Source organism: Anabrus simplex, chromosome 1 (genome assembly GCF_040414725.1).
Source record: "Anabrus simplex isolate iqAnaSimp1 chromosome 1, ASM4041472v1, whole genome shotgun sequence".
NCBI lineage: Eukaryota > Metazoa > Arthropoda > Insecta > Orthoptera > Tettigoniidae > Anabrus > Anabrus simplex.
The window spans coordinates 1,621,367,060-1,621,394,675 of record NC_090265.1 but is presented as its reverse complement, the minus strand read 5'-3'; the positions used below and the strand labels follow the sequence as shown (position 1 = coordinate 1,621,394,675).

At 37.7% G+C, this 27,616-nt stretch overlaps 1 protein-coding gene across 1 annotated transcript in view; it reads right to left on the bottom strand.

Moving 5' to 3' along the window:
- Ten-a (tenascin accessory) overlaps nt 1–27,616 on the bottom strand; it is a 596,228-nt gene that overhangs the window by 213,631 nt on the left and 354,981 nt on the right. The window contains exon 15 of the mRNA XM_068225631.1: nt 20,672–20,921. Coding sequence (XP_068081732.1) covers nt 20,672–20,921 — 250 coding nt within the window. The remainder of the gene's footprint in view (nt 1–20,671; nt 20,922–27,616) is intronic.

Below are 27,616 nucleotides of genomic sequence, written 5' to 3'. Positions count from 1 at the left end.
ACCATACAATTATTATTTTTAGTTGACCATAATCATACTTATAATTTCTCCTTATCGAAGTGCAGCAGGGTTGAGCAGATATGGTTCAAATCAATCACTGCTGATATGCATTTAGGACTGTCACCCAGCTGGCAGATTTCTTATCAGTTGTTTACCTTGTCTTCTCTTAAATGATTGCAAAGAAGTCAGAAATTTATCAAAGATTTCTCTTGGTAAATTATTCCAATCCCTAATTCCTCTTACTGTAAATGATTATTTGCCCCACTTCATCCTTTTTAATTCCAATTTTATCTTCATAGTATGATATTTCCTACTTATAAAATGTCCATTTAAGGTTATTCATCTACTAATGTCATTTCATACCATCTCTCCACTGACTTGCTTAGTCAAGTGCTTGTCCCCTTATTCCCAAGTCTTCCCAGCCCAAAGTTCACAAAAGTTTCATAACACTATCTTCTGTTGGAAGTCACCCATAACAAATCATGCTGCTTCCCTATGAATCTTTTCTAGCTCTCAAATCAAGTAATCCTGGTGTGAGTACCATACACTGCAACCATACTCTAATTAGGGTCTAAGCAGTGACTTATATGCCCCCACCTTTACATCCTTGCTACAATCTCTAAATACCCTCATAACCATGTGAAAAGATCTGTAACCTTTCTTAACAACCTCGTTAATTCAACACAGTAAGTAAAACTGAGAGGACTTTCCCTCTTGGTGAAGCTTACAACCTGACTTCTCACAACATTATCGAGGTCTGCTGGCAGTCACTCACAATCCTATAACTTAGTTTTTACTCTATATAGTAAAACATCCCTTGCAAAAAGCCTTATCTGTGATTCCAGTTCTTTACTCACATAATTTATATGTTTATAAGAAAACTGCCTTGTCCTTCTTAATCATTACAGGATCAGATAATGCTTCACCTACTCAAAATTTTCTTCTTTTCTACCGCTTTATCCACACCTGTGGGTTTGAGGGTACGAACTGTGTAGCACATGTAGATTGGCCCTGTTTTACGGCCGGATGCCCTTCCTGATGCCAACCCTATTTGGGGGGGATGTAATCACTATTGTGTGTTTCTGTGGTGGTTGGTAGTGTTGTGTGTTTTGTGAATATGAAGAGGAGAGTGTTGGGACAGACACAAACACCCAGTGCCCGAGCCAGAAGAATTAATTAGAAGGAATTAAAATCCCCGATCCAGCCAGGAATCGAACCTGGGACCCTCTGAACCGAAGGCCAGTACGCTGACCATTCAGCCAATGACCTACTCTAATTCTCTGATATCTATTTTCTGGAAATTTAACCATCTATTCTGCCACTCCTTTGTGTAGTTCAATAATCCTAATTTTCATCAGCAGTCTCCCATGATCTACCCTTAAAAGTGATACCATCTGACTGCTTGAATCTACAATATCTGGTTTATCTTGCTGGAATTGTACAAGTTGAGAATCACTGGAATAACCTTTCCTAAACCCATACTGCCATCTATCAAACAAGTTAGTAATTTTGCAAACCTGTCTAATATAATGAGAAAGAATGCTTTCCCAGAGCTTACATGCAACACATGTCAAGCTGACTAGCCTGTAATTATCTGCTTTTTGTTTATCACCCTTTACTTTGTACAGTGGGGCTATTATAGCAACTCCCCATTCGTTTGACACAGCTCTTTCAGGCAAACAGTAATGAAATAAGTACAGTACATCAGATATGATACTATATCCTAACCCATTGACTTTAGTATATTCTCAGAAAACTTATCAACTCCAGCTGCTTTCCTAGTTTTGAACTTTTGATATGTAATATGCATTATACATTACTTCTTCAGCTTTAACTGGCATATATTTGCCCCACATTGTTTCCTAAATGAAAACCGAGATTTATCTGCCTGCTGATTTCTATGAATTTCTAAATCCAGTTTTGAATTCTCCATTAATCCTTATACAGTACTAAATAATTGAAGGTCTCTACAACTTCAACATACTTCTCTTTTTCCTCTTGTCATCACCACTATCTTGCTTTTCTTCACACCAATTCTCAAGCCCCACTTTTCAATCTTCCCATTAACTGCATAAAGTTGTTCTTGGACCCCTCTCGCATTCTTTCTCCAAATCACAATACTATACTGCTTTGCTTGTCTCAAGATCATCCATCATAATATGAAAGGAATTTGAATATTTGGCTTACATGCCCCACATTTTACTTTCAATAGACTTTTAGCTTATTAATCTATGCTGGGTTTGTATAATACATTAGGGTGGTCCTTATGTGGGCGGTTACATAAAAATATCGACACGAGAGAAACCTCCCAGAAGGGTGTATTTACACGTGATATTGTCATACATCCGGGTGTCTCCTCGGCAACGGACTAGGACTATTCCTAGACGGCTGATTCTCTTACTCCAGTAGCACTATTACTAAATATCGAGTGATTTCAACATACTTCTCTCTTTCCTCTTGTCATCATCACTATCTTGCTTTTGACAATGTGCCAACTTTCATTACAATTAGTTAATCTTAACCTTTACTGCAGTTGACCTAAATATTTAAATAAGACTAAAATACTAAGAGATTGTGTGTATTCTTCTGTTCTCATAAACAACTGAAATCTACATATAATTATTTGCAAATATACTATAAATGTATTGATATATGATAGAATAATACAAAATATGTTAACACACCATAAATCAACCTCAATTTTAACATAATTTTCTTTTCAGTGTGTCTTTTCTACAATCAGGCTATTGTCTCTAGTGATCTTATCATCATCATCATCATTTCCCTTTATCCAGCTGTAGCCGGGTACGGGCAAATATGGTTCCTCTCCACTTTCTTCGGTCTTTCCACCACTCCTCCTCCAACACTGTGTCCCAGTCCAGGTTTCTTTCTATTATGCTGCGTTGGATGGTATCCTTCCATCTCAATCGTGGTCGTCCACGGCCTCTCCTTCCTTGGATTTGCATTTCCATCACCTTTTCTGGCATTCTTTTGTCGCTCATTTGCTTTATGTGCCCAAACCATCTTAGTCGGCTCTTCTCTATTCTATCATTCATTTTTTCCACTCCAATTTCTTCCCAGATTTTCTCATTCCTTATTTTGTCTCTTCTACTCTTCTGTATCATACTCCTCAAGAACTTCATTTCGGCTGCCTGTATTCGACTCTCATCCTTCTTTGTCATTGTCCAAGTTTCTGCTCCTAAGTTGTTATGGGTACGTAATACATCTTGTACGTAGTGTCCTTTGCTTTTGTTGGCACATCTTTGTCCCATAACATGTTTCTTACACTATGATAGAAACAACTTCCAGCTTGAATCCTTTTACTAATCTCAGCATCCAGTCGAGCATTCTCCATTAATTCACTCCCCAGGTATTTAAACGTTTCCACTACTTCCAGGGGCTTGTCTGCAAGTTTAATCTGACCTTTCCCTTCTTTCTCCCCTCTAGTCATAACAAGAGTTTTACTCTTTTCTACACTTATTTTCAATCCACATTCTTCGATCTTCCCATTCACCACATTCAACTGTTCTTGAACCTTCCTGTCATCTTCTCCCCAAATCACAATATCATCTGCAAATAACATCATGTTCATTTCTCTTCCTCCATACGCTGCTTTTGCTGTTCTCATGATGTCATCCATTACTATTGTAAATAGGATTGGTGATAGAACACTTCCCTGTATCAGCCCACTAGTTATTTTGAACCAACTTGTCCTGCCAACTTGTGTTTGCATGCGACTACAACATTCCTTATATAATGCCATGATCATTTTTATGAATCCCTGTCCAATTCCTTTTTGCACCAGACTGTCCCAACTTTCGTCCTGGGGACACTGTCATATGTCTTTTCAATGTCAATGAATATCATCACCATGTCATTCCCGTACTCCCAATGCTTTTCCATTAGTTGTCTCATAATGAAAATGGGCTCTATTGTTGACCTTCCACTTCTGAAACCAAACTGATTTTCCAGTATCTGATTGTCAACCCTCAACCTTATTCTACTTTCCAGTATCCTTTCCATTATCTTAGCAACATGTGATATTAGAGTAATTCCCCTGTAGTTCTTCAAAACTTTCTTACCACCTTTCTTGAAAATTGGGATGATTATTCCTTTTTGATCTTGTACACATCACAAAACAAATTCTCTTTGTTCTTCATCGGCTGTTAAGAGTCCATTGAAATCTTGTGTTAACTTCATTCCTCTTGTTCTTTCTTCTGTATCTTAATGTATGCTTTACTTCTTCAACAAGTCCAAACTCTTGACTGAAATGAACTCGTCACTTTTCTTTCCTGTGTAAGATATTTAAAATGCAATCTGTTAATATAGATTATTTATTCTGAATAGCTTGTGACATCATACAAATCTCTTCCTTTATATACCATAACTGCTGACAGGACTTCTTTAGAGCACTTGAAGACACACTTGCATTTACTTTTTCATACTCATAACTCTTTCAGTAAATGCAAGTCGTCGTAAGGTGTTCCACTTGGTGATGAACTCAGAAAACTACCACTTTACATCGACTTTTACCACAAACAAACAAATGTTCTTTAGGCCATCCAATTTACTGACACTGACAGACAGCTGAGAATGAAAGAGGAATATCTTCAATGAATAATTCCTTTAGCCATCCATCTTGCATCTTTAACACAATTTTCTTTTCAGTATGTCTTCTCTACAATCAGTCTATTGTCTCCAGTGATCTTGCACATATCACAAAATGAATTCTCTTTGTTCTTCATCGGCTGTTAAGAGTCCAATGAAATATTGCATTAACATTCCTCTCTCTCTCTCTCTCTTACTCTTCTGTATCTTAATCTATGCTTAACTTCTTCAACAAGCCCAGACTCTTGTCTGAAATGAACTCGTCACTGTTCTTTCCTGTGTAAGATATTTAAAATGCAATTTGTTGCTTTTAGATTCAAATCAACAGTTGCCCCAAAATTCATGGATGCACAATTCAATGAGTTCACTGTAATCATTTTTCAGGTGTACTTCTTCTAGTCGTTTTCAGAAAAAGATATGTACTTCAATTTCAACACCGCTGAATGCCTCCTGTAAATGTTCACGCCCATCTTCATAATTTGCTTTTTCCATGGTATTCCACTTTTCTCTAAGTTGTTTGAAAAATGATACATCGGGATTAACTGCCACTACGGGTAACTCACTTTCAAACACACTCTACAACAGCACCTCTGGGAACTGAACCTAACACATTCTACAACATTTTCCTCAGATTTAAAGAATGTTATTAATACTGAATTAGAGGCTGCAGCAGAATCAGATCTTTAAATTATTTTTATTTGTTATGCCCAACTAAGGAACATGAGTAAACTTATTTAGCACAACTTTTCTTCTTGTCTTCCCAAAATCTCTTCATCCTTTCACTGTGCTTCTTTTTGCATTCTTCCGTCCATCCTGTAGCTTGTCTTTTAGGCTGATCAGCAAATTTGTGTTTGTTTATGAGATTTCTGAATTTTTTTCTGTCTTGCAATATTTCTTCATTTATACCAATTTCCTGAAGACCTCTGTTTATTTCTGTAAGCCGGTTGTTGTGATTTTTTAGAGATATTGCAAGATTTAGTATTTTCTCTGTTAGCCTATTGTTATCCATCCTGATCAGCTGACCATAGAATTTTAATCTTTTTCTAATGGTGTCTGTGATTTTTTATGTTACTTGATGGACTTCCTAGGATTTCCTTTTCATCCAAATACCATTTTCGCATTTAGGTCCTAGAATATTCCTGAGAATTTTCCTCTCTTCTTTTTTGATGTTTTTAATTTGTAATCTGCCACCAATTATCAGAGTTTCTGATGCATAAAGGGCTTCTGTTTGACAACTGTGTTGCAGTGTCATAATTTTGTGTTTTGGGATATAGATATTTCTGTTGTATCTGCTCCAGACAATTTTGTATGATTTCTGTAATTTTGTAATTCTTTCTTTCTTTGCTTGCTGATTCATCCTGTTTGGTTGTATAATTTTGCCTAGGTATTTGAGTTTATCTACTTGGGAAATTTTTCCATATCTAGTGATTAGAGGATGGTTGTTAACACATTGCTGACCGGATGCTTGAGCTTGTCACATACCCTGTGGACCGGACATTTTTCTACTAACCATACTAGGGTGCACTTGATTATAAAGACTTTAATAAATATTAAACCAGTCAATATTTTATCTGTAAAGTTGGTATGGGTACTCTCCAATGCCCCTAGTAATAGTGGATCTGCCTTTACAAAACCATATTCAGCGTCAATTCCTAAAATATCATTAATGTTTACATCGTTGTCGTCGTCAGGATCACTTGAATAAATAAGTACACTAGGTAAATTACGGCCTGTAGAGGCTTGAATATCACTTACGCTATCACTCTCACATTCAGTTTCCACTAATTCATTAGACTATTTCCATTTGAACGATCATCGGCATATAATTCTTCTAAAATATCGTCGTCAGCTAACACCGTATTCCGCGGGCACTCCATCTTGTCACTGACTGAACCGGCAGAAAGAAAGTCGACGTTTTGAAACTAAATCAAAGAATAAAAGAGGCCGTGAATAAAAGAAAAGTGGCAGATATACATCTACGATTTATTCTACTCAATGTGCACGTCCGAAATAGTTCAAGATATGGTCAAGAGATGTCACAGGAAGACCGAAAACAATGTCGTGAATAAAACCGAGATTTCTCGGGGCCCGTCACCTACCGCTGGCAAGCGTACTACGAGATTTCTCGGGGCCCATCACCCATGTGTTAAAACCTAATTTTGTACCTTGTCTTTTCATATGAAATTTGCAGACCTGTTCTTGCCACTAGTTTTTCTACAGACTGGAGTACTTCTTGTTTGTTGTTGGAGAGGATTGCCAAGTCATCTGCAAAGGTAAGGCAATCAAGGTGAATTTTGTTTTTGAGGTCTACCAATATTGATCCCTTTAGTTACATTTTTCCATTCTCGAACCATGTTTTCCAGAACTAGATTGAATAGTAGTGATGATAATTCATTGCCTTATTTGAGCCCCGTTGTAATTTTGAATGGCCCTGAAATTTCTCCTAAAAATTTAACTTTTGCTGTTGTGCCTGTTAGAGTTTGCTTGATCAATTCCCTTGTTTTCCCTGTTGACTTGAAATTTCTCAAGTATGTTGAATAGTCTATCGGTCTATTGAATCATAAGCCTTTTTGGGTCAACAAAGGTAATTATTGTGATTTATGTTTTACGAATTTGTAAAATACTTTTACATTTAAGATTTGTTCTGGGCATGTTCTTCCTTCCTGAAACCCTGTCTGATATTCTCCAATGAGATGGTCGGTTTGTTTTTCAAATCTATTCAATAGGGCTTTAGTGAAAATTTTGTAGACAACTGATAGTAAGGAAATTCCTCTGTAATTGCTTATATCTGATTTATTCCCTATCTTGTCGAGTGGGTGAATTAGTGCACATTTCCAGTCTTCTGGAATTTTCTCAGTATTCCAAATGTTCTTGTATGGTTTCTTGAATTGCGTACACCATTTTCTCATCACCTGTTTTCAACAGTACAAGTACTAGTTTATCTTGGACATCGGATTCTGGGGGACCGAGAACATCATGCGGGAATGAATCGGAGCGAGAATGCCTTCATAGCTACTTTTACTTTTATTATTATTATTATTATTGATTTGAATATTAGTATCACTGCATTCACAAAGACTAATCTCAACACTAGACATGTATGTGTTGCATTTTTTTTTTTGCTATTTGCTTTACGTCGCACCGACACAGATTTGTCTTACGGCGACGATGGGATAGGAAAGGCCTAGGAATTGGAAGGAAGCGGCCGTGGTCTTAAGTAAGGTACAGCCCCGGCATTTGCCTGGTGTGAAAATGGGAAACCACGGAAAACCATCTTCAGAGCTGCCGAAAGTGGGGCTCGAACCCACAATCTCCCGATTACTGGATACTGGCCGCACTTAAGCGACTGCAGCTATCGAGTTTGGTGTGTTGCATTTTCATTCACACAGTCAGAGTACTGATATGAGGAGAATGGAAGTTCTCTCTTTAAGTAATCATTTAAGAAGCACATGATTTCTTTGTCCCATTTTTTATTTCACTTCTACTGAAAAAACAGCAAATTTTATGTGTGGCTTTATACTTGACATGAGATCATATAAGTCTGTGTGCATTTTCCTGCACTGACAATGAAGCTTGTAATCTGCTGCAAGCAGATACATTTCCAAGTTCTTTGAAATCATTTAAAAATAATTTAAGAAAAGACTAGGTAAACAACAGATAGGGATTCTGCCACCTGTAAGACAGCCCTAATTGTATATAAATTATGATTAATTGACTGACTGATACCCTTTTTTTTTTACTTTATCTTAAAATACTGGAGTAGGCCTACATGAGAAAATCTCTAAACATGGGTAAATTTTGATGTCTTTGACAAATATAAGGTAAATAAGTACCCTGAATTTTATTTTTTACAGTTGGCTTAACATTGCACCAACACAGATAGGTCTTATGGCGACGATGGGATAGGAAAGGCTTAGGAGTGGGAAAGAAGCAGCTGTGGCCTTCATTAAACTACAGCTCCAGCATTTGCCTGGTGTGAAAATGGGAAACCACGGAAAACCATCTTCAGGGTTGCCGACGGTGGGGTTTGAACCCACTATCTCCTGGATGCAAGCTCACAGCTGTGTACCCCTAACAAAGTGGCCAACTTGTCTGGTGAATTTCTCTGTAAAACTTCCAGGACAAAGTGTCAAAATTGACTGCTCAAAACAAAAATCAGAATATGTGACCACATTATATGAAGCAATTTTATTTTCTCCCTCTCTTAGGAATTCAAGTCAAAAATCCAGTTCTGCAGTCCTTTCTTTTTACGTGACTATGATCTTGGAACACGGATTAAAAGAAATTTAGTTTGTGTCACTTTTAAATATAATCAAGATTTTGAAGTGGACGGAGCTGGACGGAGTAGGTCAGAGAGCAGAAGCACTGGCCTTCTGAGTACAAGTTGACAGTTTGGATACTAGTTCTGTCCGGTGATAATTGATGGTGCTCAAATACACCAGCCTAGTGTAAGTAGATTTACTGGCATCTAAGGGAACACCTGAGGGACAAAATTTTGGCAGTTGGTCCTCTCTGAAAATATTCAAGCAACACAAGAACCAGATTAGAGCATTCAATTGTAGTGTGTCTAGTTACATTTGTTGTTGTACTAGATAATTGCCCCTACAGAAAAATAGTTACCTGTTGCAATTGTATACTAACAATAACACTGTTTTGATGTAATAATTTCCAAATCACAAGATTCATTAACATCTTTACTACATATTAGTGGTTTCTAATTCAAAATGATAGGAAAAAAAGTATTATAAGGAAGTCATCATCATCATTTTACAGTTCCAGTTTCCCAGGTACTGTTGGTGAGCCTCTTCTGTCTTATTGAGATATGCTCTGTTGTTAATGACGTCCTCCGGTGTCCTTCCCCGATCTGCAATGTCCATCTTTACGATATCCATCCAGTGGGTTCTTGGTCTTCCCACGATCCGTTTCCCTACCATATGTCTCTCCAAGTTAACATATGCTGTCCTTATTGGCTCTGTCCTTATTCTCATTACATGCCCAAACCACCTTAGTCTGGACATGCTGACCCAATCTAACAATCCCAGCTTCTTTCCTAACCACATCATTCCTTAACTTGTCCAGTTTTTTTTTTTTGAATTGTGGACCTAAGGAACTTCATCTCGGATTCCTGCAACCTTGATTTTTATTTAGGGTGCAGGTTTCAATACCATAGGTTGAGATTGGTATGAAGTACTGATTGAACATCACCAGCTCTGATTTTGTTGGTACTATGGGATCCCAGAGAAATGCTCGTAATTGCTGGTAAAACTGAGAACTCTTTTGTACTTTATTTGCCACCTCCTTTGTGGCTAGTGTATCTCAAGATATTACTAGTGGCAAAACTATTAGTTAATTAATGGATAGGCAGGAAATCTTACCTTAAAGTTTTTTGTATAGTAGTTCCATACATCAAGTTTTCTTGGTTGCAAAATGGTCAATCACACAGTCCTTCAGTACTTGATCACTCATCAATTCCTTCACAAGCATTTTCTCGACAGAAATGGTACTAAGACTGCTGAGTCTTTTTTTGTTCATTGAATTACACAAGTATGTTTTTATCCTCTTCAGAGTACTTATACTCCTTTCAGAGGAAGCCGTGGTCACAGGAAATGTTAATATTAAACGAATCAATTTTGACACTTCCACATACACTTGTTCGAGGCCATTGAGAACAATATAATGTAAAAGTTTTTGAGGGGACAAATGTTTTTCTATATCGGAATAAATGTTATCAATTCATTTTCCAATCTTTTCCTATGAAAAGGGGAGGGTAAATGTTCATAATACTGTTCAGTTTAATAGCAGGGTAGCTCTCTTTATAAACTATGAACAGAGTTGGATCCAACAACTCAACAAAGTGGATGCTTTCAAAATCACCAAACCACATTTCCATTTGCATAATTAAGGTGTCAAGAACTTCATATGTTAACATTTTGAGCATTTGGAATGTCCTGTCATCTACATTTATCTCGTTATTTATTTTGCAACATTTTACAACGCAAGCGGATACTGTATTTTCTGATCGCATGCCCTTGAGGATCCCAGTGGTTTTTCTAATTTCAGTATTGCACAGAATTACATCAAATGTGCTTTAATGTTGCAGTAGAGCAAAGAGATGGTCTGTATAAATAAAAATTTCTCTATAGAGACAGAGCAAATAAATTAATTGGGCCTTCTTGAGTATAGCAAGCAACCCAACAGCTGAATTGTATGACTCACTGTCCCAACCCTCATCATTCTCTGCAATGTCTTCAAAAACCTGTCTTAGATCATCATAGTGTGAAAATATTGTGTGGACTGCTCTCAAATGAAAGCTCCAACAGGTAATGCATGCTTGTGGAAGTCTGAATCCTTTGAATTCCAGAAGGTGAGCTCTTTTTGTGGATCTACTAAAAATGAATGAAACACTATCAGATTATGAATGAAGAGCCCAACTGATTTTATTGTGAGAAGAATGAGGTTTAACTTGTGGGCATAACAGTGTAGAAATATTGCCCTTGGGCAAACTTGCTTAACATAATGCTGAACACAGCCATGCCTTCCTGCCATTGTGGAGCACCCATCATATGTTTGACAAACGACATTATCAATCACTCCCCACTTTCACAGAATATTGACAATTAATTCTGATAAGCCTGATGCAGTCTTATCAATCAAAACATCATAAAACCTATGAAGCTTTCGGAAGAGGCTGTTAACCACGAATATCGTTGTATACCAAGAAAACAAATTTTCTCGCTATTTTTACCATTAGAATACTTAATACCCACATTAGGCATACATCATTTTTGGTTTCACACTTCTCTTCATAAGAACCAGAATGTTACACTAATTTGAGATCTGTTTGATATGTCTAAGGTCTCATCTACCTGAATACCAATGAAATCATAACAATCTAACTGTGCTTTGATTGTCTTTTGAATGGCGGTTACAGACTCAATTACAAAGTAATTCATTCTCTGTTTTGTTTGATGTGCCTTTAAAGCCTGGAGATGATCTTGAATGTACTGTTCTTGTTTTGAAAGAAGATCTAACAACTCTAGGTAATTGCCCCTGTTGATCGAGTCCTCCCCTTGAAAATGACCTCGAAATCCAACCTCCTGTTTCCTAAGAAAACACACAATGTCAACAGGTCTCTCAACAACAAGCCTATTTTGTTTCATGGCTTCATTATGTTTAACAGCTTGAAATCTTGCACCTTCAAATAAAGAATGTTCTATCCTTCTGCGCCCCAGTAAATGGAATCTCTCTCCATTCTGAATATGTTTATTTGAATTTTGATGCTTCTCTGCTTTTCTAGGAAAGTTTATTGTAACAACTACCCCATTTAAAGTACATTCCTTTTCACCACCAAACAAAACACACATATACATATAACCAAAAAGCTTCTTGCTTTCGGAAGAGGCTGTTAACCACGAATATCGTTGTATACCAAGAATACAAATTTTCTCGCTACTTTACCATTAGAATACTTAATACCCACATTAGGCATACATCTTTTGTTTTTGGTTTCACACTTCTCTTCATAAGTCCAAGATGAGAACGGCTTACGTTTTAAAGAGTTCAAAAGACTCATTAAGTTCCCGAAGGGGCCTACTTCACATATTATTTCAGGGTGATTTTCAACCAGATGATGGACACAACTGACAGTCCATGTCTGAATTGTCACAAATAAAGCCAATAATGCACGGGTTGCCTACTAATTCAAAAGAAAAACACACACTTAACAAAAGGGTACCGGTACTTCACTGTCACCTTCGCACTGGGAGTTATTACGCTCTCAAATAGCACAGGAGGCTTGCCTCTCTGGGGTCTAGACCTTGTGGAGAGAGTAGTGCGGGCGGTAAATCTATCTTTCCTCTACCACCCTACACCAGTCAGCAAGCTGACTGAAGGGAAACAACACAAAAAGTCCTGGGTGAGACAAGTTACAGACTGACTCCCTGTAAGAACAAGTAGTCTGCTGTCGCCATCTAGCATTGCGATCAGCGAAGCACATCATCTGCTGCCATCATGTAGCACATATCAAAGATTATTGTTGATTTAACACAATAAAAACAGCAGATAAATTTGTTATGATATTTATGTTAATCGTATTTCTTAGGGTAGGCATTGCCTCAAATGACTCCAAGTAGTTTCGCCACTGAATATTACACTGCCGAGGTATGTAAAGCTTTCCACATTTTCTAATGGATGGTTTCCTAGCATGATGTTCGCTGGTTGTCCCTCTCTGTTTATTGGCATCACTACTGTTTTGAGTTCGCTAATCTTAAGATTGAACTCCTGGAACTTAACCTTCCAATCATTCAGTCTAGACTGTACTTGTTCCTCAGTTTTTCCCCAGATCATAACATCATCGGCGAAGGCCATTGCATTTAGTTCACCGGGGGTTTTCTTGATGTTCTTCATTATGTCATCCATGATGGTGATAAACAATAATGGGAATAGTGCACTGCCTTGCTGGACTCCACCTTCGGTTTTGACCCAGGATAAATGTCAGTCACCCAATCGCACACAGCTGGTACAGTTCTCATACAGCATCTGAACTTTCCTCACCAGTCCCTCTGTCCGCCTATGTAGCGTAATGGTTAGTGTTATTAGCTGCTGTCCTCAGGGGCCCAGGTTTGATTCCTGGTACTGCCAGAAATTTAAGAATGGCAGGAGGGCTGGTATTGGATAAAATGGTACATGCAGCTCACCTCTATTGGGAGTGTGCCTGAAAAGAGCTGCACCACCTTGGGATGAGGACACGAGTTTACTTTTACCAGTCCCTCTGGCACACTTATTTTTTTCAGGCATTCCCATATCTTCACTCTTGCAATGCTGTCATATGCCTCCTCAAAACCATAAACAGATCTTTGCCTTTTCCCCAATATTTTTCCACTAACATACTGTGACATTTTCCTCATATTGATGTTTATAATTACCACCTTTGCTTCACGGAGAATGGAATCTGTATCTATAATTATCTTTGGAATATGATGGAACAATGACATTTCAACATAGTAATTTATTTAAATAAGAATTAATTATAAAACTTGAGAAAATGGAGCAATACTTCTAATTCACGGCATGATTTATAAGTTACATGTAATTAATCTCATAATAGAACCGTATTGAGGACAATATATTAAAATTATAAAATCCTTTTAATAACAACCACCTACTCAATACATTATATTACTCATTGAATTATAAAATAATCATGAGGTGTCTTAAATAAAGGAACATGTTTCGTTCGACATAGCGAACATTATCAGCCTTAATTTACAAAGATTAGGTCAGGGCCCTGAGCTGAATGATAAAAATTGTTAAAAGAGTGATAATCTATATATATATAAAAGTCATTGTATGTATGTGGGTGGGTGGGTTTGTACCACATCTCCTCCCAAACCATTGGAGCGATTTCAACCAAATTTGATACACTTATGACTTGGTATCAGGAGACAAACCGCGTGGGGGTAAGACATCCCAAACACCCCTGGGGGCGGGGGGGCGAGGGGGGTCATGTATAAAAATAAATGAAAATAGTGTCGAATCCATACTTTTCGGGGTCGCTGAGATGAATAGTGACACTCCAATTTTTTTAAAGTCCAAGTTCAGCCCCCTTTGGGGTGGGGACGAGGGGGGAGTGATATATAAAAATAATCGAAAATAATGTCGAATACATAGTTTTCGGGGTCGCCAAAGTGAATAGCGACACTCCGGATTTTCAGTATCAGGAGACAAACCACGTGGGGGTAAGACACCCCAGGAACCCTTAGGGGCGGGGGGCGAGGGGGGTCATAAATAAAAATAAACGAAAATAGTCTCGAATCCACACTTTTCGAGGTCGCTGAGATGAATAGCGACACTCCGATTTTTTTAAAAGTCCAAGTTCAGCCCCCTTTGGGGTGGGGGCGAGTGATATATATAAATAATCGAAAATAATGTAAAATACATAGTTTTCGGGGTCGTCAAAGTGAATAGCGACACTCCAGATTTTTGGTATCAGGAGACAAACCGCGTGGGGGTAAGACACCCCAGAAACCCTTAGGGGTGGGGGGCGAGGGGGTCATAAATAAAAATAAACGAAAATAGTGTCGAATCCACACTTTTCAGGGTCAGTGAGATGAATACTTACACTCCGAATTTTTTAAAAGTCCAATTTCAGCCCCCTTTGGGGGGGCGAGGAGGGAGTGATATATATACAAATAATGGAAAATAGTGTCGAATACATAGTTTTCGGGGCCGCCAAAGTGAATAGTGACACTCCGGATTTTTAGTATCAGGAGACAAAACACGTGGAGGTAAGACACCCCAGAAACCCTTAATGGCGAGGGGCGTCATATATAAAAATAACGAAAATAGTGTCGAATCCATACTTTTCGGGGTCGCTGAGATGAATACTTACACTCCGAATTTTTTTAATGTCCAAGTTCAGCCCCCTTTGGGGTGGGGGCGAGAGGGGAGTGATATATACACATAATCGAAAATAGTGTCGAGTCCATACTTTTCGTGGTCGCTTAGGTGAATAGTGACATCCCTGGAATTTTTAAATTCCAAGTTCAGCCCCCTTTAGGGTGGGGTACAAGCTGGGAGTGATATATAAAAATAATCGAAAAGAATGTTGAGTACTCTTCGGGATCGCTGAGATGAATACTGACACTCCGGATTTTTACTATCAGGAGACAAACCACGTGGGGGTAGGGCACCCCAGGAACCCATAGGGGCGGGGGGCGAAGGGGTGAGATATAAAAATCAGCGAAAATAGTGTCGAATGCATACTTTCGGGGTTGCTTGGATGAATAGTGACACCCCGGGATTTTTTTAAGTCCAAGTTCATCCCCCTTTGGGGCTGGGAGCAAGGGGGGTGAGATATAAAAGTAATTGTATTTAGTGTCAAATATACAGTTTTCGGGGTCGCCGAGGTGAATAGTAACACTCCGGAATTTTAATATCGGGAGACAAACCATGTGGGGATAGGACACCCCAGGAACCCTTAGGGGTGGGGGCGGGGGGCTTGAGATATAAAAATCATCAAAGTAGTGTCGAATACATACTTTTCAGGGTTGCTGAGATGAATAGTGACACTCCAATTTTTTTAAAGTCCAAGTTCAGACCCTTTGGGGTGGGGGCGAGGTGGAAGTGATATATACATGTAATCGAAAATAATGTCACATCCATGGTTTTAGGGGTTGTTTAAATGAGGAGTGACACTCCGGTTGTCATTTAAGTTTAAGTCCAAGTTGATCCCCAATTGCCAGGCAGGTGCGGAGTCAAGAACAGAAAATATCCAAATGACCGAGATTAAGGAGGTTTTTTGTACGTTCCAGTATAACTGTCAGCAGAACTTACTACAAATATTACCTACTACCTGCAAAAATACTAAGGGGGAAAGGCACCCCTAGAAGCCTTAGATAATGGGACGAAATGTAATTAAGACTGAAAATGACCGATATTAGTGTTGAATCCATACGTTTCGGGACTACGGGAACAATTTCAAACAAACTTGGTCACTTATGACTTATTATCAGGAGACAAAGTGCGTGGAGGTATGACAACCCTAGCACACCTACGACGGGATGAGATGTAGAAATAATCGAAAATAGTGTTGAATTCATTCTTTTCGGGGTCGCTGAGATGAACAGTAACGCTCCAATTTTTTTAGAAGTCCAAGTTCTGCCTCCTTTCGCATAGCGGTGAGAAAAAGTGAAAAACAAAATTTCGAAAATGACCGAGAGAATGGATGCATGTGTGTATACTGGACCTACTGTCTGGGGTAAGAGACTCCTAGCCTGTAAAGTAGGGGCGAAATGTAAAAATTAACCTAAAACGACTGAAATTTGTGTCTAATCCATAGTTTTCGGGGTCGCTGAGATGAACTGTAACACTCTGGATGCCGTTTAAGATAAAGCTCAGTCCTACTCAGCAGGCGGATGAGAACTGGCAAAAAATTGAAAACGTCCAAAGGGACAAAGCATATCTCTCAATCAAACTTAACTTACCATATAGAAAACATTACTGTGGAGGTCAGATACACCTAGCCCCCGCTGGTGTTGGGGAATGAGAGGGGCTGACGTGCAAAAATATGGAAAATAACCAACATTAATGTCGAAATCCATTGTTTATGTGTCGCTGATACGAACTCTGACGCTGTGGATAGCGTTTAAGTCCACGTTCAGCCTCAATCGAGGCAGGAGCTGAGAAGGGCTTAAAAGTAAATAGTATGAAATGACCGAGATTAGTGTTTACTCGATAATTAAATAATCTAAAACTTGAAGTCAGATACATCTAAATAACTCTAAAACTACATGATAAGTCGAAAAATCAACATCTCAAAAAGAATTCTATAAGCATTCACTTCACACTTAACTAACTGGTCATACAAATATTAAAGGTAAACATTCAAAAACTATCCGGGCAATGCCGGGTACTGCAGCTAGTGCCATAATAAAAAGTAAAATGATAACATTAGACTTGAAATTATAATATATATATTATATATATATATATTATTTATATTTATTTATTTTATTTATATATATATTATATATATTATAATTTCAAGTCTAATGTTATCATTTTACTTTTTATTATGGCATTATCACTCTTTTAACAATTTTTATCATTCAGCTCAGGGCCCTGACCTAATCTTTGTAAATTAAGGTTGATGATGTTCGCTATGTCGAACGAAACATGTTCCTTTATTTAAGACACCTCATGATTATTTTATAATTCAATGAGTAATATAATGTATTGAGTAGGTGGTTGTTATTAAAAGGATTTTATAATTTTAATGATTTATAAGGTAATAGCGAGATGGATAATTAACAAAATTGAGCATGGAAACTGCCATAGCTGTGTTGAAACACCGGATCCCGTGAGCTCTCCGAAGTTAAGCAACATTGGGCGTGGTCAAGATTTGGATGGGTTGTCACGTGCTGTTGAGGGGGTAAGGGAATAGAGGAGCGGAAAGGAACTAGCCACCCCACTGTACGTAAACTCCGGCTCAGGCACACCTCAAAGTGGAATATGACTGAAGTCGTACAGACGCGGCAAGCTTACATTGCCCATTGTTAACAACTCTCACTCACTCTATTGCCTTGAACATGGAAGGAAGCAATCATATAAGCTGAGCATTTATTTATTATTCTTATCGCCGCATTTCACGCTAAGGATCGTTGCCGATATTCACGATAGATGTGACCGGTATTCTATCGTACGGTCGGAGTTACGGAATTTAATATTAATCTGAACTGTTTGCTGTGATAATTTCAAGACTAGAATTACAATTTCTCGATCGCATAAATATTGATTTTATTAATTGTAATTTATGCATGCTTGGCCAAGAATACTGTATACTATTATGTTACAGTGCACGACATTCAAGATGTGTATTTTCTTTAGTGTGTGTTACATCAAGATGAATTAATATGTGAGACACCAGGACAACGCCAAGATGGACTGTAATACTTCACCTGATCCCGGCGGAAGTGGCTCTACATAAGATAAGTCCTTACTTTTATGTTCACTAATACAGAATTCTCTTTCAGGTCATTTTCCTTATTTTGATTCTTGTGTACACATCATTTACAATCGGCAGAGCAGAAAGAATATTCGGAATGTGAGATTGATATTATATCTTCAAATAAATCAAGGTACCGTAGGACATAGTATATCTTCAATTTAATGTTGATCATGTATCATCTAGATGTCACTTATTTGAATTTCTTAGTCTTCAGTAATATTAATTTCAGTGTTAAACGGGTCAGATAAATTAGGATCTTCGAAACAATGATTATGCATCAAGTGTAATAATAATTTGTACTATTATTGCTAACTAGAGAGTAGCAATTCTATTCCAGAGTATTCAGCAGATTTAGCAGATTGTACGGTAACTTTTATTTTACAGGAGAATTGAGGACATTGTTAGCTACTGTACATATTATTGAATCTTTGTATCTTAGGTTGATGAGTTATTGAATCTATGTATTTTTGAAGGTCTACGAGTATTGAATCTATGTGCTCATGAGTCTACGAGCTACTGAATTGACGTGTTATTTAAGTTACATGTTATGTCGCATTGATATTTTATGAGAGGTATTTGTTGAATAGTCTTCGAGTATAGAAATAAATAGATCGCTTGTAGCAATGAAATAAGAAAGGTAATAGAATGTAGCAATCTTCGATATTAATCAATAAATATTAGAAGCCGTATGTCGATTTCTGCTCTTGTTATTTATCACAGATGTATTTCCACAAGAATCTGACCAGAATTGATCCAGTGTGGCTATATTGTAATGTTGTGGGATGTACAGTACTTTATCCATTCTTTTTCCAATCTGTTGTAGTTCCCACACCTTAATCTTAGGTAATTACCTGGTTGTTATCTTTGGTACATTATTATCTTTCAGATCTGCAGCTAATAACCGGTGTCGCTATTGAGGTTCTCACTTTGAATCACCTTGACATCAGTTACAAGTCTACTTCTTTATCTGTAATGACATAGTCAATGACTGTCTTGCTCTTTCCATCCCAGCTGTAATGGGTAATCTTGTGACTGACTCTTTTGTTGAAATAATGAGGAAATAACCAGGCGAGTTGGCCGTGCGCATAGAGGCACACGGCTGTGAGCTTGCATCCGGGAGATCGTGGGTTCAAATCCCACTGTCGGCAGCCCTGAAGATGGTTTTCCGTGGTTTCCCATTTTCACACCAGGCAAATGCTGGGGTGTATCTTAATTAAGGCCACGGCCACTTCCTTCCCACTCCTAGCCCTTTCCTGTCCAATCATCGACATAAGACCTATCTGTGTCGGTGCAACGTAAAGCCCGTAGCAAAAAAAAAAAAAAAAAAAAAAAAAAAAATATATATATATATATAAAGAAATAATAAGGAAATAAGAAGTAGGATGTGTCAAGCAAAACCTACATTTAGTAAATAGAAAATCCTCTTTACCACAAATTGCGTCAGTTGGGTTACAAGGAAAATATTTTTAAAAACACATGTATGGAGCATTGCCCTATATGGGTGCAAAACCTGGACAGTGGGAAAAGAGGACATGAAGAGAGATTAACCGCATTTAAAGAGTGGTGCTACGGAAGAATGTTAAAGGTCATTTGGAGAGATAGAATAACAAATGAAGAAGTGTATAAGAAGGCAGGGGAAAATGATGCTGTTTGGAGGACCATATAAAAAAACTAGAAGGACAAAGTTAGTAGAGAATATATTTAGACATGACAGCTTGCTTAAACTGATATTATAAGGAATGATTGAAGGGAAGGTGTACCGTGGAAGAACCTGTATCCAGTACACATTCAGCCATCTTTCACAGCTTCCAGCCACTGTCCAGGTCTGTTTAGAGCATAAACCTCAACATCATCTTTCTGTTGTCAAGTTGGTCCAGTCCTCTCCTATTTTCTCAACTCACTCCTCTACTCCTTACAGACATCTGCCCCTTGCTTTCCTGCTTTCAACTTGTATCACATGTATCTCCCTGAGACTCCTCTATTCTCTTCACATGTCCATATTTACTAAGCCTTGATTTCTATATCCTATGCTACAATGATTCCAGTTGGACTAGTTCTCCACTACTTCTCATTTTTTATGTTACCCATTTTTGTTACTCCTATTCTACTACTCAAAAGTTGAAACTCACTGATCTGGATCCTGCTTTTCTCTCTTACCCTCATTAATCCAGTTTCTGAAAAATATGTCAGTATTTATATAGTATGTCTGATATATCACTTATTTGGGGGACATCTTTGCTCTCCACCATGCCTAACATTTTTTAGGAATATTTCTGCTTGCTTCCTCCACTTACTTATTTCTTTATCGTTTCTCCCATTTTCCTGTACTGAGCTGCCTAATGACTTGAACCTCTCCACATTCCTCAGTTGTTCTCCAGCAATCATTACTCCAGTTACTTGTCTATCATTCTCCCTGGTTATAACCACTATCTCACTCTTCTTTGTATTACATTTCATGCCATATCCTTGTACTGCTCCTCAACTTTCTCCTCTCTATTTTCCAACACTATAAAATCAAAGTTGCTTCCTGTTAGTTTATGTGGATTAATTACTCACCTTAGTTGGAGGACAGTGTAAACATTTCCTTCTGGAGTGACTCGTCTGACTAAGTTGAAATCGCCAACATAGAGGCTACCATCTGGACCACTAGTAAGAGCCACAGGTGTTAATAGTCTGCTGTCTTTAGCCGATCCATTACAGTCATTGCAAATCAGAGTTCGCTGCAATCCTGTACCCATGACTACTTTCACAGTTCGAGGGTACTGTTTAAAATGCAAGGTAGATCCATCACCCTTCTGCAATATTCCTGTAACAATGATCAGTACTGCATTATCAATTTTTGAAATGTTAAATATGATGGATACTATATTTACTATCAAACCTCAAATAGTAATGTGACAAATTTTGTTTAATTTTATATGACTGCATGTGGAAAAATGCCAAAGCAAGTATTAGACATCTGATGAGTGATTATAGGTGGCAGCAAGGGGAACTACTCCTCACAAACAGAGTGAGTAATCTGTTACCTCAGAACAAGTCGTACAGGAATTCCTTTGTGGAATATTAATGAATTGTCTTAGCAGTAGTATTGTTATTGTTGTCGTTGTTCAGATGTAGTGAACTGCTATAAGAGATCTGTTTTTTGTGTCACTTCTGTGTTGGTTTACAGAACTGGAGCTCTTTGTAAAATGTAAAATGTCTCCAAAGACATTTCATGCAGAGTGATTTCTCAGGGCAGAAAGATCATTAATCAGTGTTTTAATACTCTAAGTAATAATAATAATAACTTAAATGTTTCCACCTTTTCAATACAATATATTCACAAATTTACAAAATTATACGGTACTAGTTTCGACCCATCTAGGGGTCATCATCAGCCGTATTGGAGCAAAGATCATTTGTGGCGAAATCCTAAGACAATATTATTTTAAAGAATAACAAGTGAAATGAGATGTTATGGTAATAGTTAATAATACAAGGAATATACATAATAAGAGGTTTTTAACAAAGAATAAAGTATAAATGGGGTGTTGTAAAAATTATAATCATGGAAATCAGTAAGTTCTTGTATTGAAATGAAATATGGCTTAGGAAGAGGGCTTAAGGTGGGGCTGAAGGGTGCGGGAGAAAGTGTAATTGTCTTGGAAAAGTACCTTTGATTAAATTTAGGATTGAGTTTAGGTTGGCTGCATTATTGTTTCTGAGGAAAGTGATAAATAGATCGAAGAGTATGTTGGGTTTCTCTGAGATTTCATTGAGATTGTGACTGGCATTAAAGTATTGGTCTAGGTGTATGTAGTAATTTTCCATTATGTTCAGTAAAGGGCCCTTGTTTGCTAATACGAGGATGTCCATGTCTTGTTCAATATTGGTGAAATTATGGTTATAATCTTGCATGTGTTGGCCGATGGCTGAAAACTTGTTGTATTTTATTGCGTTAGTGTGCTCGTGGTATCTGATAATGAAGTTTCTCCCGGTTTGCCCGATGTAGGTTTTTTTACAGGTGGTACATTTGATCCTATAAACTCCTGATTTTAAAAAACTGCTGGTCTTGTTGATGTGTGAAGTATTGTATAAAACATTCATGTTCTTATTGTTGGTTTTGAAGGCTATTTTAACGCCTTGTTTCTTAAAGATGTTGGTTAACTTGTAGATATCATTGTTGAACGTGAAGGTGGAAAATGTTAGAGGTTTGGTTATTTCTTTTTTGAGGGTAGTTTTTGGGCGATGTTTGTGTTTATTGATTATCCTTTCTATAAAATGATTGCTGAAGCCGTTGAATTTTGCGATTCCGCGGATTGTGTTGAGTTCGTTTTTTAGATCTTTATTGGACATAGGTATGCTGAAGGCTCGGTGAACTAGGCTGTTGTATGTGGCTCGTTTGTGGGACTGGGGGTGCACTGAATCTTGGCGAATGGTGGAGGCTGTTTGAGTGGGTTTTCTGAAAATTTTATAACTGAAAGAATCTGAGTTTCTAGTGATGGTTAAATCTAGAAAGTTGATTTTTTGATTTGATTCAGATTCTAGTGTGAATTTGATATGAGGATCAATATTGTTGAGTCTTAAAAGAGGGTGGTGGGTGCGTTAATTGATTTCTCATTCATGATTACAAAGACATCGTCGACATATCTGGCCCAAAAGAGAATGTTTTCGAATTCGTTGTCAATTTTGGTGTATTCGAGGAAGTCCAGGTATATTTCTGCTAAGATACCTGAGGCCGGTGACCCCATTGCCAAACCATTTTGTTGATATATGACATTGTCAAAAGTGAAGAAGTTATTGTCGATGATAAGTTTTAATATTGTGATAAAGTCTTGTATCTCTAGTTTGCTTAAGTGGCTGTTTTTGTTTAAATTGTTTATAATTATCGGAATTAATTTTGATACTTGTATGCTTGGGTACATGTTTACAATATCGAAAGAGTGGATGGAGTGATCCGGTTGCAAATATACCTGGACTTCCTCGAATACACCAAAATTGACAACGAATTCGAAAACATTCTCTTTTGGGCCAGATATGTCGACGATGTCTTTGTAATCATGAATGAGAAATCAATTAACGCACCCACCACCCTCTTTTAAGACTCAACAATATTGATCCTCATATCAAATTCACACTAGAATCTGAATCAAATCAAAAAATCAACTTTCTAGATTTAACCATCACTAGAAACTCAGATTCTTTCAGTTATAAAATTTTCAGAAAACCCACTCAAACAGCCTCCACCATTCGCCAAGATTCAGTGCACCCCCAGTCCCACAAACGAGCCACATACAACAGCCTAGTTCACCGAGCCTTCAGCATACCTATGTCCAATAAAGATCTAAAAAACGAACTCAACACAATCCGCGGAATCGCAAAATTCAACGGCTTCAGCAATCATTTTATAGAAAGGATAATCAATAAACACAAACATCGCCCAAAAACTACCCTCAAAAAAGAAATAACCAAACCTCTAACATTTTCCACCTTCACGTTCAACAATGATATCTACAAGTTAACCAACATCTTTAAGAAACAAGGCGTTAAAATAGCCTTCAAAACCAACAATAAGAACATGAATGTTTTATACAATACTTCACACATCAACAAGACCAGCAGTTTTTTAAAATCAGGAGTTTATAGGATCAAATGTACCACCTGTAAAAAAACCTACATCGGGCAAACCGGGAGAAACTTCATTATCAGATACCACGAGCACACTAACGCAATAAAATACAACAAGTTTTCAGCCATCGGCCAACACATGCAAGATTATAACCATAATTTCACCAATATTGAACAAGACATGGACATCCTCGTATTAGCAAACAAGGGCCCTTTACTGAACATAATGGAAAATTACTACATACACCTAGACCAATACTTTAATGCCAGTCACAATCTCAATGAAATCTCAGAGAAACCCAACATACTCTTCGATCTATTTATCACTTTCCTCAGAAACAATAATGCAGCCAACCTAAACTCAATCCTAAATTTAATCAAAGGTACTTTTCCAAGACAATTACACTTTCTCCCGCACCCTTCAGCCCCACCTTAAGCCCTCTTCCTAAGCCATATTTCATTTCAATACAAGAACTTACTGATTTCCATGATTATAATTTTTACAACACCCCATTTATACTTTATTCTTTGTTAAAAACCTCTTATTATGTATATTCCTTGTATTATTAACTATTACCATAACATCTCATTTCACTTGTTATTCTTTAAAATAATATTGTCTTAGGATTTCGCCACAAATGATCTTTGCTCCAATACGGCTGATGATGACCCCTAGATGGGTCGAAACTAGTACCGTATAATTTTGTAAATTTGTGAATATATTGTATTGAAAAGGTGGAAACATTTAAGTTATTATTATTATTACTTATATATTGTTCAATACGGACCAAAAACATGAAATTCATAACCATCAATTTTAATACTCTGTAAAGAAAAACTGATGAAAGGGCACCAAAACTGTGAAAAGTCTAAGGTTGCAGGTATTAATGAAAGGCAGTGCAAAAATGCAGATAAGGACAATCAATCCAAACTCCAGATAGTCACTGATAATGTGCAAAAGAAGATAGAACTCTATGATTTTGATTAAAATGTGGAGTGCACCAAACGTCTTTGGAATATTATGAATTACAGAAAGAAATTTCTACTTGTGGTATGATGCATTAATTGGTCAGGAGCTAAAACGGATTGTTATAGTTGTTGGTTTGGAAATCAGTGATCAATATGGACTCTTTAATGAAATCTTTTATACCCAGGAAAGCTTCCAAATTCAAAATGATGAAGAAACCAGGAAAAGATATAACTACTGAAAAGTAATCTTACTTAGCACTGCAAGAGAATGATTCTAGCTCTAGCTATAGACCTCACGGAAGTTGCTGTGAACAGGTGCTTTCCTTGGTAATGTACATCAATGTAGCTTACCAGAAAAACTGAAAATAGATGCTGTTTTTGTAGATTTGTAAACAATGTACAGTTCAGTATAGCATGGGGGCTTCTGCTGAAAATTTTGAAAGCAGTGTTGTGCAAGACCTTGGCCAGTCTCCTCAGAAACATGCACAGCAATTGTCACTTTAAGGCACATTAAAGAGAGAAAAGGAGTAGATGGTGTATGCCTAATAATGGTCTGCTGCAGAGATTTCTTCTTGTCCCAGTCCTCTTTGATTTGCATGCTCCAGATCTTGCTAATGTGCCCTGCCAAATGTTCCAGTATGCTGATGATTATGCAATCGTCTATCAGAGTAGAAAGTTTGGAAGAATGAAAAGATAATCTAATAGATAGCTTTACTAAACATAAGGAATACTTCATGAAGAAGTGACTTAACCTTTCAAGCGGTAATGATGGAATAAATCGTCATAGCCGCCTGGCTTCCAAAGTGGCCATGACAGAATATTCCATCATCGCATTGTAAATGTCTTTCAGTGATGGGTATGACAACTTGTTCTGTCGTAAGATCCGAGATCGCTTTACTTTGTGTGAGTATGTTAGTTTCAAGCTTTGCCTACAGCATCACTCTCCTAAAACCACGTGACCGGGTGAAATGCTTTTGTTCCGCGCCCGGCTGGCAGCCTGCCAGTACCGGCCGGTACCAGCTGCCAGGCTGCTGAGAATGGTAGATAGTGCATCATGGCAGGTGCAAGCAGAGCTCTGAAACATCTGTGAGAAGAAGAACCGTTTGATTTGTTACACTGTGACAATTCAGAGAGTGATGTGTCATCTGATAGTGAAACTAATGTTGAAATGTCAGGAGATAGTGACCGCAATGGTGAAAACGACTGAAGTGAACATGACAGTAGCACTAGCGGTGATATTCAGCTCGGTGTATGGACGAAGGTAGGATCTGAATGACCGAGATTTACATTTACGGCGCATCCGGGACTAAAGGTACAAATTGAAGACGTAAATAATCCACAATAATATTTTCAATTGTCTATCACTCCTGAATTAGCGGAACTAATATGCTCAACAGTATTTAGAAAGCACACTGACCTTGAAACTATATTCGAGAGTGAATCCGTGAACTGACACGAATAAAGATGAAATTATGACTTTACTTGCATTCTTTCTTTTGCAAGGCATTCATCAGTTACCTGACAACAAGATTTACTTTTCTCATAGACAAATATTAGAGACCCCAATATTTTTGGAGCTGTTCTCTGAAAGAAGATCACCTTCTCAAATTCTCACACTTTGTCAATAACGAAGCATACGATGAAGCCACGTGTGGTCTGAAGAAACTTTATAAACTGAAAACTAATCTGAACCAATTGAATAGCCGATTACGAAGTGTGTACACAACCAAAAGCGATGTGTCTCTTATGTTGTGGAAGGGGTGTTTGTAGTGGAAAGTTTTCATATCATCTAAGCGCTCAAGATTCGGTATCACATCATTTCTTGAATTTCTTGGTGTATATAGGAAAAGACACCCAGTTTGATGACACTCTGAAAAATGAACCATTTGGATCAAAACTTGTTTCCTGTTGCTTTCCTCCCTGAGACAGATTCTTTTTCCTTGCCCTTGGCACCGTAATCATTTTAATAGCTTGATAGTGAGACTTTTTTTTTAAACCTGATGAATATACCTGGCCAATTGAAAGTATCCCAGCCTAACTTCCCATTGCTTTCCTCAGCGAGCCAGACATCTTGCCCTTCGTACTATGATCATTTTTTAACAGCTTAATTAATATTCTGAACATTTTGAACCTGATAAAAATATTATGCTTCACAAGAGTATCTCACTATATGTTATTTCCCGGTATCTTATGGAAAATGTGCCACTGTGTTAGGAGCTACTCAAAAGAAATGTACCACTTGAAAGGTTAAACCAAACAAGGATGTGTGTTATCCCAGAATGGTAGTATAGTAAGTGAGATTGAATTAAGGTAGAGTAAAGCTAAAGCAGTGAGCTCGCAATTGGCAATCAACAGTATTCTGTAAGAAGGAAGTCAGCTCCTGGACAAAACTATCATTACATCAGTCTGTTTTCAGACCAACTTTGCTTTATGGGAGTGAAAGCTGGGTAGAGTTAGGATATCTTATTCATAAGTTAGAAATAACAGACATGAAAGTAGCGAGAATAATTGCTGGTACAAACAGGTAGGAACAATGAAAGGAGGGCACTCAAAATAATATAAAGGATAAGTTGGGAATGGAATTGATGGATGAAGCTGTACGCATAAACTGGTTTCGCTGGCAGGCTTGTGTGAGGTGAATGGAGGAGGATAGGTTACCTAGGAGAATAATGGACTCTGTTATGGAGGGTAAGAGAAGTAGGGAGACTAAGACAATGATGGTTAGACTCAGTTTCTAGCGATTTGAAGATAAGAGGTATAGAACTGAATGAGGCCACAGAACTACAAATAAAGGATTGCGGCAGCAGTTAGTACATTAACAGAGGCTTGTAGACTGAATGCTGAAAGGCATAATAGTCTATAATGAAGATGTATGTATCTATGTATACATGACAGACAAAATGCTCTGTGAGAGGTGTTACTATA